This window comes from Capsicum annuum, chromosome 11 (assembly GCF_002878395.1).
Source record: "Capsicum annuum cultivar UCD-10X-F1 chromosome 11, UCD10Xv1.1, whole genome shotgun sequence".
In the NCBI taxonomy this organism is placed as follows: domain Eukaryota; kingdom Viridiplantae; phylum Streptophyta; class Magnoliopsida; order Solanales; family Solanaceae; genus Capsicum; species Capsicum annuum.
Genome location: NC_061121.1, coordinates 105192182 through 105205702, shown reverse-complemented (window position 1 = coordinate 105205702; position 13521 = coordinate 105192182). Strand labels below are relative to the sequence as shown.

The 13521-nt window shown below is 30.8% G+C and overlaps 1 protein-coding gene across 27 annotated transcripts; it reads right to left on the bottom strand.

The window, feature by feature from the left end:
- Positions 1-6862: 6862 nt before the first annotated feature.
- LOC107847573 lies at positions 6863-12770 on the bottom strand. Of its 27 annotated transcripts, XR_007046747.1 has the most exons (10): positions 12621-12754; positions 12396-12547; positions 11938-12056; positions 11490-11697; positions 10451-11159; positions 10232-10314; positions 9975-10088; positions 8146-8274; positions 7605-7748; positions 6863-7102 (listed from the first exon to the last, which is right to left on the bottom strand). XR_007046747.1 is itself a non-coding variant. In XM_047398880.1 (8 exons), exons 5-8 carry the CDS (start codon positions 10738-10740, stop codon positions 7737-7739), a joined length of 387 nt encoding a protein of 128 aa, XP_047254836.1. In that variant the 5' UTR covers positions 10741-11159; positions 11490-11697; positions 11938-12056; positions 12396-12547; positions 12621-12754; the 3' UTR covers positions 7501-7736. The 27 variants fall into 27 exon arrangements, 5 of the variants coding, with proteins under 5 accessions (XP_047254836.1, XP_016547396.1, XP_016547397.1 ...); XR_007046749.1 differs by lacking the exon at positions 11490-11697 and having other exon boundaries at positions 10578-11159; XR_007046745.1 differs by lacking the exons at positions 6863-7102; positions 11490-11697 and adding an exon at positions 7501-7532.
- Positions 12771-13521: the final 751 nt, after the last annotated feature.

The following is a 13521-nucleotide window of genomic DNA, read 5'->3' as shown; positions in this document are numbered from 1 at the left end:
ACTTGCAAGTACAGTAACATAAACGCAACAATTTTATGATTTAACAAATTCAAATAAATGATATATATGACTTCAAATGTATGACTCACATTACCATCAATCAAAAAATTCAAGATTTATTTTTTGACAGAATACATCAACAAATGTATCATTTATTATATTTCTTACATGAACACCTATTGTGATCCTTCTTAAAATTATTGCTATCCAGGACTGCACAAGCATGCACACATGGTATCGCGTCCAACTGAAATGCATGGTAAGAACATTTTTTCTCCTTTATGCAAATAATAAAATACTTCTCCATGTTGTGTACTGTATGGACATACTCTGTGGCTGGTACAACCTGAAAATTTTTAAAGAAAATTAATTAAAAAACTCAAAATCATTTAGACATATGTAATTTCCAGTTTAGCATATGTATTTTTCAATTATGCATATGTATTTACAGGTTACCATATGTATCTACAGTTCAGAATATGTAACTTTTCCTATTTATACATATTTATTTAGAGTTATTTATATATAAGTTAATTATACAGTAATTATTTCTTATTGAAATCAGATGTACAATAATTCATAATATACAACTGCCAAAGCATCCATAATCAAACATAACCAAAATATCCATAATCAAACTTTACGGAAATACAAATATATTCTTCGACTATATATTATATTTCGAGAATCAGTACTCAAATAATAGTGCTTGAGCAAGTTGTAAATTCAATTTTGATCATAATATAGTTCGATCAGTTCAATTTACTGTTGGATTACTTTTTTTTTAAATTCATTTACAAAATATTCAAAAATAATTTAATGAGGAAAAAAATTGAACGAAACAACAGTAATGGTTCAAAAAAATTTGAATGAAATAACAGTAATGGTTCAAAAAAATTAAACGAAAAAAAATTGAACAATTTCGAACAAGTGATGAAATTCATATAAGTAAACAATATTACGACTCAATACCTTCAACAACAGTAATTGTTAAATTTGAAATTTCAAAGATAATGAACAGAAGAAGCTTCAGTTGAATTTGATTTTGATTTTTTTTTCTATGAAAACAATAATGTGAAACTGAAATTTGAATTTTGATATCAGTTGTTAACAAATAACGAAAATCACGTTAATTAAGAGGCATTTATGAAAAAAGAATCTCCACATTTAATTCATGGATAATTATGTCATATTTAACTCAGCCGATTTGAGTTAAACCGGTGTAGTAAAATGATTTGTATATGTATTTATATAGCAACAGTTTGTTCAAATACAAAATACAAGCTAATATTTTAAACAATTATGAAACTGTTGTTATGAATCTCATAATTATGGTTTTAAGTATGCTATTTATTAGATTTTTCCTTTTAATGATGTATAATAAGTAGATTGATGTTAATTCGAATTATGAATTATAAAAAATTAATACACAAAATATATTAACTACTTGATAATATTTTTCAAGGAGCCAAATTATATTACAAGATAATTATGTATAACTTATTCATATAAATAAAAAACTTTGATGCATTTTAAAGTTTAGATCTTTAATCATATGACTGAGATTTGCTACATTAAGTATAAAATATGAGATTAGAATTAATACATAATACTTGACACTTGTTGTATAAAATAGAAAAAATAATTGTTGAAAAACATATAGGGTTATCTAGTCAGTGCATATTACCTCACATGTGGATTGTAATTAATAATCCAAAACTACATCGTGTTCCCCTACTCACATTCCTCCTAGAGATAGAAATCTGTTTTGAAATATGAGAGTACTCTTAAGGTAAGGAATGTGTAGTCCTTCTTGAAAACCTGAGGCCAAATGTGTCATTGACTACTTGGGATAATGTTTTTAAATGTGCATCCTTGCTTGACAAACTTGTGCTTAAGTTACATGAATCCCAACTTGTGGATGCCAAGTTGTCTATTTACTTGAAATATGGAATGTGTACGTGCTTAAATGCTTTGCCTTCATCCGTATATGCTTTTACACTTGATTCCTTCCTATACTACCTCTTTGCCTATGATGACATCCATGCTAATTTTGGATTTGTTTTACGTAAAGGTAGGAAATATGTTGGTCTATGAAAAAATAAAAACAAGGAACTCATGAAGTGACTCAAAACAATCCAAAAACACACTCCAAAATAGTCCACAAATCACTAAGACCCTTAGACCGATTGGCGACCTCTCTCGGATTCACAACACAGCACTAGAATGAGAAGATAACAAGGTGTTTGACATCTATTTCATCCAACCCAAACTAGCTTAACAACACATAAAATGAAGAACAAGAAGGCAACAATTTTGGCCAACAAGAACAAACACAAATTGAGAGTAGAGAACAAGAACAACGCAACAAGTTTGCAAGAATGAAAAGGATGGATAGTGAAATAAAGATTATTACAAGATTAAGAACCAAGTTTATTTCAACACTAACCCCTAATGAATTTAATAATCAACACTACACTTTTGCAGTGACCGCCAAGGAAACCAACGCACCTTAAGATCCACCGTTCTCAAGCAAAGGTCAATACTAGCTTTTCCAAGCCCTAAACTACAATGGTTATTCCAAGACCTAACTAAGACTAAACTAAGGTGATCTACTCTCAAAGAGAGGGCTTTTAATATTTCAATATTTCATCATTCATAAACTAATGAGAGAAGACCTAAAATGTCCTACTTATAGTATATTATAAAAGAAGACAAAAAGACCACTTTACCCTTAATGAGAGGGGCGTTCATAGTGTGTAAATACACCATGTTCAATGTCCAAAATACCCTAAATGAAAGCGTGACCAAGGAGTGTTATAACTTGAATGAATGGAGCCTCTTCAATGCTCTCAAAATCGAGTATGGTTCATACTTCAAGGCTTGTGATTTTTGATTTAACATCAATGTAAGTATCCAAGCAACCTTCCACACAAGGGATTGCTTTAAGTCATGCTTAAAACGGGCCTTCCTTGCATATCCTTGTGTCCTCGGGGTGACCAATTCTTGAGCCTTTAGATGTTGGCCTCCAGAGATGTCATCAAAAGCTAAGGCGGCCATTTGACTTGTATCAATATGTCCACTTGTGTGAGTGATAATGCTATATGGATCTTGTGGACTTTAGAACCAATTGAAGCACCAACCTTGGTGTGGTCTCTTGAAGAGGTAAAAAGGATATTGTGTCTTACGGCTCACAAGATCCTAATTCTACCTTTTGGACCGAGTGATGCTATTAGGACCTTTGTAGCTTCTTTATATCGTGGTGGTTCCCATAACCAAATCCTTTGTGTATCTTTCATTGAGTTTTTAATATTCAATTCAAAGGATCCTTGGTTATATTTCAAGTATGTGATATATATATATATATATATATATATATATATATATATATATATATATATAGAGAGAGAGAGAGAGAGAGAGAGAGAGAGAGAATGATGAAATAATTTTTTATGCTAATCCTAGCCGTCATGCCATGAGGATGTTGTGCTTGTTTGTCCTTAGTTTTGCATAGTATAGATTCAATGTCGAATCCTTTTCAAGAAGGGGAGGATGATATGAGCAAAATGACCATCTTAGCTTTTGATAACATCTTTGGAGGCCAACAAATAGAGACTCAAGACTTGGTCACCTCAAGGATACAAGAACATGCATGGAGGACCCGTTTTGAGTATACTATTAAGCAAGGCCATGTGTGCAAGATTGCTTGGAGCATTGAAGACTTGAGGACTTATGGTTTCCGACAACACTTAATGGTTCACGGTTTTGGTCACCTTCATTAATGCATTTTGGTCACTTCATTTTGTCCAAATACACTTCATGGCCGCCCTCCCCATTAAGGGCATTGTGACTTTTTTGTCTTTCATTATGTAATAATACTATATACCACCCCTTATTAGGTCTTTCCTAGTTAGTTTTTGATTGATGATGAAATATTGAAAGACCTTGAGAGTTTCACCTCTCTTAGAGAGAGTTCTTAGTGTAGGTCTTGGAAAAGCCAACTTTAGTGTAGGGCTTGGAAAAGCCGATATTGTACGTTGTTTAGAAACGGTAGTTGTAAGGTAAAGTTGATTCCCTTAGCGGTCACCATAAGAAGATTGGTGTTTAAATTTGCAAGTGTAAGGGTCTTTACATTTGATACACGTTGGGTTCTTACGTCTTCGTAAGTTCTTATGTCATCTTGTCTATCCTTTATTTTTATGCATTTGTTGTGTTTCTTATCTCGTGTTTGTGTTATTGCCATTGTTGTTTATATCTCATTCTCGGTTTCTCTCTTGTTATTCTTGGTGTTCGTAGTTGTTTTTAGTGTTCTGTGGTCGATCTCGTATCAACGGACTGGAATCAGGTTGGATGAGATCGTTGTTTGTTGAAATTATTGTTGTTTGCGTTGATATTGTTGTTAATTAGATTTTCGATCTGTTGTGCGTTGTTATTGCTGAAGTTGTATATGATAATAGGTAAAGGGAAATGGGTTAAAAGGTCTTTGGGTCGGGTTGCTCTGTTGGGTAAAAAAAGGTTGGGTTGATATGTTGGAGTGGGTATTGGGGCGCCTTTTGTGGCCCAATTTTAAAATGGGGAAAGGGTAGAAATTAGGGATTGAGCCTAGGGTTTATTACTTAGCCAAATTTATTTAAGTTTTAACCAAATTGGATATCAATTGGCCAATTGTTATAATTATGACCAATTTGATTTCAATTATGATCAAATACAATAAATTGACTAAGTTGAACCATAATTTGAAATAAATTAATAAATAATTCAATCCCGGGCTTCTTGGTTTTGCAAAAATCAAATTAATTATTTTTCAAATAACTCATTTTAACGACAAAAAAATGTATTTAAATTATGATTTACTTTTTTTTTCAACAAAGTTCCTGATTAAAAATCAATTTTTGAAATGATAATTATTTAAGCAACCAAAATTATATGATTTTGTATACGTGAGTACGAAAATATGTAATTTGTTACTTAGATTATAAAATTCACTCAAATAAATGTTTTAGAAATTATTTATTCGAATAAAATAAATATTGTAATTTTATTTAAAATCGAGGAAACCCAAAATCAAACCTAGTCGTGGAGGGCAAATATTAGGTGTCAACAATACATTCTAAGATTCATTCGGGACCTAGCACGGGTTCAATATATGTTATTTCTGTTTCAATTTATGTGACACATATAGAATTTAGCTAAACAATCATAATTTTAATAAGTATTAGATAATTTAAGTTGATAACTATTGTAATTTATAATATTTTTAATGTAATTTTCAAATAATATACGTTGTTTTCCTTATCCAAGCTTTTGTGGAACTGATAGTGAATTATATTTTTAAAATAATTTAAGTTTTTAATTATTGTGATTTATAATACTTTTCTTCTATTTCAATTTAGGTGACACTAATATAATTTCGAGAGTAAACCAAATATTTTATATCTTTTAAATTTTGTAAGTTGTTAATTATTGTAATTTATAGTATTTTTTATGTATTTTAGAGATATATAATAGATTAAATTATTTTTAGACATTTTAAGTTGTTAACTGTTATAATTTATAATATTTTTTATGTAATTTTTTAATAATATATGTTACTCTCGTTGTTCAGAATTCTGTATCGTCGATAGCTAATTATATTTTTTAAATAATTTAATTTTTTAATTATTGTGATTTATAATATTTTTTCTATTTCAATTTAAGTGACACAATGCTTAGATGACCATAATAATTAATTAGGGGTGATATAGTAAAATTACGATTGAAACAATGAAACATAAATGTCTTAAATGACTTACAACAACTAATTAAAAGTAACAAAGCAAAATACTTGTGAAAAAAATTTAAGTGAACCTCATATAAGACATCAAGTTAATTTAAAGCATCAAGAGTTAATTTATCGTTTTTATATCTATTTTACCTTTTTCAATTAAATTTTATTAATCTTTTGATACTCAAGTGACTTATAATAATTAATTAGGGATGATATTCAATAAAACTATGATTGAAATAGCTAAAGCAGACATGTCATAAATGTATATTTTACTTTTTTTAATTAAATATTATTAATTTTTAATTTATAAATGACTTATAATAATTAATTAGGGATAATATAGTAAAATCACGACCAAAGCAGCTGAAGCAGACATGTCATAAATATTTATTATATTTTTCTAGTTAAATATTATTAATTTTTAATTGTAATGACTTGTACTAATTAATTATGATAGATATAGTAAAATCATAGATTGAATATTATTAATTTTTCAATACATGAATGACTTATAATAATTAATTAGGTTGATTTAGTAAATTCATGGTTGAAGCAGCTAAAGCAGACATGTCATAAATGTCTATTTTATTATTTTAATTAAATATTATTAATTTTAAATATATAAATAACTATATATAACTTATAATAATTAATTAGGGGTGATATAGGAAATTACGAAACAAGCAGCCTGCTAAAACAGGCATGTCGAAACCCTCTCTTCTATTACTAGGTGGCTTAGCCGTGCTACGCACGGGCCCAATGTTGATACTTAAAAATTCCACGATATGTGTAATTTTAGCATTAAATTAACACCTTTATTTATTTAGTTGATAATTTAAGTTGTTAATATAACACCCATACTACTATTATTACGATGTCAAATACAATAATTGTAGATGCCCACTTTAGATGAATTTAATGAAAGGCGTGAGTGTAAAAGTGAAAGATGACAAAAGCCAATGAAATAGCCACGTGTAGCAATATGATTCGTTAAAGAAACAAAGATTTTGGTTGTGAGGACTACCAAAAAAAATTTCACTTATAAATAGTACTAGATAGGTATGCCCGTGTGTTGCACGGTCCCAACACGTATAGTAGGATAAAATGAAGATATAACAGCAAGGGACTATTTCGTTTGATTGGGATCAGTTGGTGGAAATGATTCTAAATGTATGTTTTATACAGTCATGGAAATAACATACTACTGGATGCTCACATTTACATATGATAGTGATTGTTATCTATTTACATTGCTGGAGATAATATTTATAAATTCTACAATAGTGGATGCAGTTGTTGCTGTGATCAATATCTCGAGCATTCACGATGAAACACCTTTTAATTTAGATAAAAGATTAAATTAGTTAAGAAGTTCAAAGTGTGCTGATAAGATAAATCTTTATTTAATGAAGACAAACACAATATCTATTAAATTAAAAGTTCCAATAACCTAAGCTATTATGGTATCAGAATGAATATCCATTTGTAAAATTGTAAGAATTACATTGTAGGTAGCATTCGTAACACTGTATGTATCTCTTTGTTTTAAAAATGTTGGATAAACATTTGCATAACAATATCTTCCACCAAGGGGTCATAGACATTATTTGTGTCAATTGCCTAAAACAATTGCAATGGTGCCTTGCATATATGGCAAACTGAAACGCTGGCTAGACTCATAAATTAGGTATAGTAAAGGATGCCATGAAAAATATAAGGATAAGAGAAGCATGTGATCCAAATGGTATGGGCACTGTTGTCTGAACTGTACACAAGAAAGAGCTTAATATCAAACATAATATCAAACATAATACAAGCAATCAATACAGTATCTTACGTAAACTTCATTGATTTCGTATCTTGTTTTGAGGTTCTGCAGTAGTCCAAGCTTATGCAAATAGGATAATTTGGTCATGTCATCCACACCCGCAGCTTGAGCTTCCACATCTTTTGGATAAATTGGTGACAATTACCTAACAACCTGAAGCATTCGAGGAACGTCATATATCAATCCATAAAATAGGATAGTCCGCATTTTTATCAAATCCGAGATGCAGATACATTATTTGTAGTCTCATCTTCTTGTAAATAAGGAATTAAGAAAATCATTTCCAGATACAAATTGCAACATATTTTGTCTTGTCAAACAATGTTTCGCTAAGGGTACATTGAGATAAGGTTATAGTACCAAACTGTTAAGACCTATAAGAACACAAACAATGATAATTGCATAATGTTTTCAATTCAGCAGCATGCAAATGGGCTTGAAATGACTGGAGCAAATGTAAGTTTCACCAGAGGTCTATAACATAAAGAAGTGCTTAATGATATCAAGAAACGAAAGAAGTAATTAACAATTAAAATGCAGAACAAAGTACCTTCTTTCCATCAGTCCTCTCAATATCTGCTTTCCCGTTTGATATTTTCTCTACTAATCCATCAACCGAAGCTACATCAGGGTCCTCAAACCATACATAAGACCCTACTATTATATTAACTGCAGTGCCCTGGAAACATGAAAAATAAAAAACAAAAAATTAAGAAGAGCAGGTATGAACAAAATTTATCACATTAAAAAGCTTATCTCACAAATGATCACACAATCTCTTGTATCATGCAATGTAACTCAACAAATGCTTTAACACCAAAAGGAGTCAAACTCACGAGTAAATCAAACAAAAAGATGTAACGGTGTAGACACAAATCCTTCAACAATACCATATAAACTATAATCAAATAGTTAAAAATTGAATGGTTTGAGGCATATGGGGCAGACAATTCAAGGCGTAACGAAGAACGAAAATAGAAGCAAAGGAGTTGAGCTTTTCCAGCCAAGAAATGGTACTCCCATTTGCAATCCCTAGGCACCAAAACAAAACTTCCAGACCTCGAAGAAAATAAAGATTACATCTATGATGCAAACATTGTATGCAAAATCCAAGAAAGAGAGATAACAACTGGAAAAGGATAAAGAAGAACGACAGTAAGTAAGGTAACTTTTAGGATGACTAACATAGGATTTTGTCCATTAATTCCTTAAAATAAAAAATTTACACCAACAGCCTTCCGTTTATACTAAGAAAGCAATCAACCAAGGCTAGGTTGGATTTATTTGGGGTATTATCCTTTGGCTATTAGCAATAATATGTCAATGACATATTTATTACCATTTTAAAAAAAATATATGTTAAACTCTGACTATTGGAAAACTTCCCCCTGCGAATGATATATTATATATTCCACAACAACATATAATAAGCTCCATTTAGAATAAAAAGGGTATATCAATCAAGTTTGCCAAGAAGCATCCAGTCCCTAGGAAAAAACACCATAACCATTAACTAAAATACAGATACCCGAATCCCCTAAAGAAGAAGTTGTCTCATATGATAGCCCCTAACACAATAACTCACCTCCATGATGAAAAACCAATGACACCAAAATTATGGAACATAAAAGTATTAGGAAGGAACTGGTGATGACCATTATGAACAAGAAAATCCATAACCATATCCAAGCAATTCAAGCAGTTATTAAACTGCTAAAAGCCCATGAAGCAAATAACAACATTTTGGGCGTCAATTAACCTAAATGAGTTATACTTAAAGCGGTTAGCGTCAAGTACTGCAACCTGACATCTTCAATCTTAACCATCTGATACCTCTATACCTTATATTTTTCATATTTCAAGCATATTAAGATAGTATCTAAGTAGAATAACTATATTCGCGTCAAGCAATTAACCTATTGCAACTTTTATTCAAACATGGAATGCTAGTGTCCTCAAGTTTCTAGTAAATACTTACATCTGTTTTTAATTTAAAGTAAGAAAGGATGATCACAAAATTCATTTGTTAATTATAAAGCTTCTTATCTGCAGAAAGTATAGAGTCAATACGTGAAAATACCTCTAAGAATATGTAAAAATATACATAAAATATATAGATTCAGTTTTAGACATGTTTCTAATACCTCTCATATTAGAGATTACGGTTGTTGACGTTAAAATGATCCAAATATACAAATATAAGTGACTCTCCTCTAGCTTAGGCATTGAAATCCAGAAATTCAAATAGTTCATCAGAAGTTAAGTTTTACTACCTATCATGAAAGCACAAATCATGTGCAGGTTAGACCTCGGGTCTCTTGAAAACACAAAAACTATAAACAAATAAAATCATATCCACATTGGAGTGCAGAATGTCACCAGAATGTATATCCTTCTCCGGCACTTGTGGGGTAACAAAAAAACTCATCTCTCTTTCCATAAACTAGCTCTTCTCAGAGAATTAGTTTGACCTATTAGATCAATTGTGCACTCCTACAATCAGTTAAGAAACATGTGTCTCAAAATGTAAATAGCAGTATATTTGCTCTTTTAGGACATTGGATTAGGAAACAACTTTAAAATAATATAAAGCAAAACATAACTCTAGCTTAAAAAAAACATAACTCCTTGCTTACTTGTGGAATATCTACAAACTCATGTAATGCTTCCACCTGCTGCAGAACAAGTGGGCATAAAGGAGCAGCAAAAATAATTTTTCCTGCCAATGGGACACCATCCATAACAGTTAATCCACAGGATTTAAAATATCATCTAAACCGGGGTGTGTGTGTATAAATAGGACTGCCATCAGTAACTGAAAGGCTCATCAGGATTCAACCATTTTAAAAACTCACATCTTCTTTGTTCACAAACTCGATAAATGCATAAAATGAAGTATCTGGCCTAATATGGTTCCTGCATAATACTACACAGTTATTAGCATAAGATGTGCACTCAATACACAAGAACTCAGAACAATACCTTGAAAAGTCAAAGCAAAATGGTCACTGGCAAATGGAAAGAGCTTAATAAGTGACGTTTCTGAATCAAAATGTTTGAGGTTTACTGGTTCTATCATGAATTTAAACTTGCTCTTCTGCAGCATGTAGCAGTGGATGTTTGGTATCTTTGGGGATTTTTGCATGTGGAGTTCTTAATACGTATTTCAAGAAAATCCTTTTCTTCTTTGTTATACGGGGTGAATGATAGTTGATATTTTAAAAGATGTCATCAAAGTAAAGAGGATAAAGGGAGGAGAAAGCATTGAGTCCCAAATTTATAAAATTGATCAAGTCACATTTGTGCAACTTCATTTATAATCTGAATGAATGAGATAGTGTTAGATTAGAAGGACTACAAGTCCGTCCTTGAACCAGCATGGAACCATATTTCTCATGAGCTGGGATCCTGCTTCTCCAGGATCCATTTTGATCTTCCGGCTACTGAATAGGAGGTTCCCACTTCTCTTCTCATTGTGGGTGGAAAATGAATCGGCATCTCAATGCGATACAATCTTCTGAGTTTTTTTTTTTTGAGGGGGGAATAGTGTCGAGTCTATCCAAACTGTAAAATGAAGATAAGATAAGAGAAGAGCAAAGCTCCAATGACACTATTGACTAACCATTTCACAATTAAACCATTATTTAAACTTCCCAGTCCATTCAACATTTTACTCTTAACATATGTAGAGGTTAAATTTCCAGAAATAATGAGGGTAACTTTCAACTTTGTAGTTTTACATTTATGGGGATTAATTCCATAAGATGAATTCCTGATTCATAAGAGTAATGCTCTATCATACTTAGGTCTATCCTACAAAATGTTAGAGTCACTACTAAACTTTTCCACATTGTCCTTACGCTCATTTGCATGCGAACTCAAAATTTTGGTCACCTTTAAGACTGCTAGAAGTATCGATTTCCTCTGACATGCATGAAGTTTCTGGTTGATTTGATGTCAAATGGTTCTCGATGGTAAGCATAAATGTTCACACAAATTTGTGATCTCAGAGAAGACTATTCCAAAGGATGCCAACGCCAACGCCAAGGTGCGTATGCTTCATCTCTGCTGTTTTTCTCAGTTATTTTTATTCTTCATGTAACTGTGAAGTGATTAAATAGTGGTAATACAATAGACTCGGAGTTCTAAACAGCCACGAAACTTAATACAACAAGTTAGTATCATTTTAAAGTTAGTATCATTTCTGTAAGTTATAAGATATTAATAAGGATTAAGGGAATTGATAGAAGAAGATAAAAGTTTACCAATAATCTAAACTAAGCTTGAAAAAGAAATGAACGATACTGATTTTCAGAAAATTTTTCAAAGGTATCCAGCGCACCTTCTATAGTAGAACTGATGGATGGCGCCTTTTTGTCCACTGAACATTATTCATGTACGCTGACAATATGCAAACACACCATGACCATTCTTCATGGACCAAGCAATTAGAATATAACACTGAAACGAAATAAGATAAAAGAGAAAACACCGAGTCATTCTTCAGGTAGTTTTCAAAGTAATAATAAGCATAACCCTACTCCCACCTTGTGGGATTATATCGAGTATGTTGATGTTGTTGTTTGTAAGTGGTAAAATCGATCTTGGATACATGACAAACCATCAATAATTGTTTTATCTAAAGTTCTCTTTTTCTTCAGATCAGCTACTCTTAGCCTCCAAAATATTTTAATGATGACACTTAACAACAGAAATAAATCAAGAACGATGAAAGGAATCATCAATCATGAAATTGAAATATTAGAAGAAGTTTAGGGAAAATGTGAGAGTAAGAACAACCTGAAAGTGAGCTAATATGAAACCCATTAGTGTGAGCGGTGATGCCCAAATGACGAATAGCAGATGAAGAGAAACGTCCTTTTTTTGGTTAGGAATGACAGACCGAGAGAGAACCATGCTTCTAGGGTTTTATTTAACCACTACAAGTAAGCCTGAAAAGCCCATACGAATCATGGTAAGTATTATAAGAATAACTGCAAACTTTAAAAGATCTGAATGACTCACTAGATCCGAATGCAAAGACCGCATGAAATTGTACTGTTATTTCCGGTTGTTGTTGTGTTGCCGCCGACAGTGATTGTGAAATCGGTCGTTCCCGAGTATTCTTGAGATTGTGAGTTGAAGGACAGTTGTGGTTAGAAATATTGTTTCTAGAATTGTTTTAAAGTAAGAGAATAGCTAAATATCTGTTAGATGTAATTACTATTTTGCCCTTAGTATTGCCCTTGGTAGTCGCTTCAGTCACCTTTCTATACAATAGTAATATAGTGCTAGTTACCCATCCTCGTGCTAAGCCCGGGCCAAATTCAAAATAAAATATTAAACATGCCTTTTGATAAGTATTCATAATTATTTAAATTCATAATTATATAATTAAATAATTTAAAATTAGAATATTATTTTTAAAAAATAAATATAATTAGATATATAAATAGTTCTTGAAGATAAATAATTTTTAAAGATAAGTATATAAATAATTATGATTTGACAAAAATTATAAATAAAAAAAATACGATACTTTTACGAATTTGTTAGTGTAGAAATCTTTTTTTATTCTTATAAAATTATTTAATACAACAAATATTTCTATCACTTCAAGTTTATATTGAAATAATTAGAACATTAATTTAGGGCCTTAACATAAATTAACATAACAATGATGAATAAGGACATTAAATAGTAATTGAATTACAGTAATACATTACTTATTTACATGTTATATTTATTTTCTTACACTCCTTTTAAAGAATAATTTTTTCTTTCCATTATAATTATGATTTTTTTTTATGTCCACTAAGAAAAATAGTAAATATAAGATATTGTCTATTAAGTTGCCCTATTTAGTACTTATATTTTTTAAAAAAATAAATTAAATAAGATTTTTTAAAAGATTTCAACGGTGTAG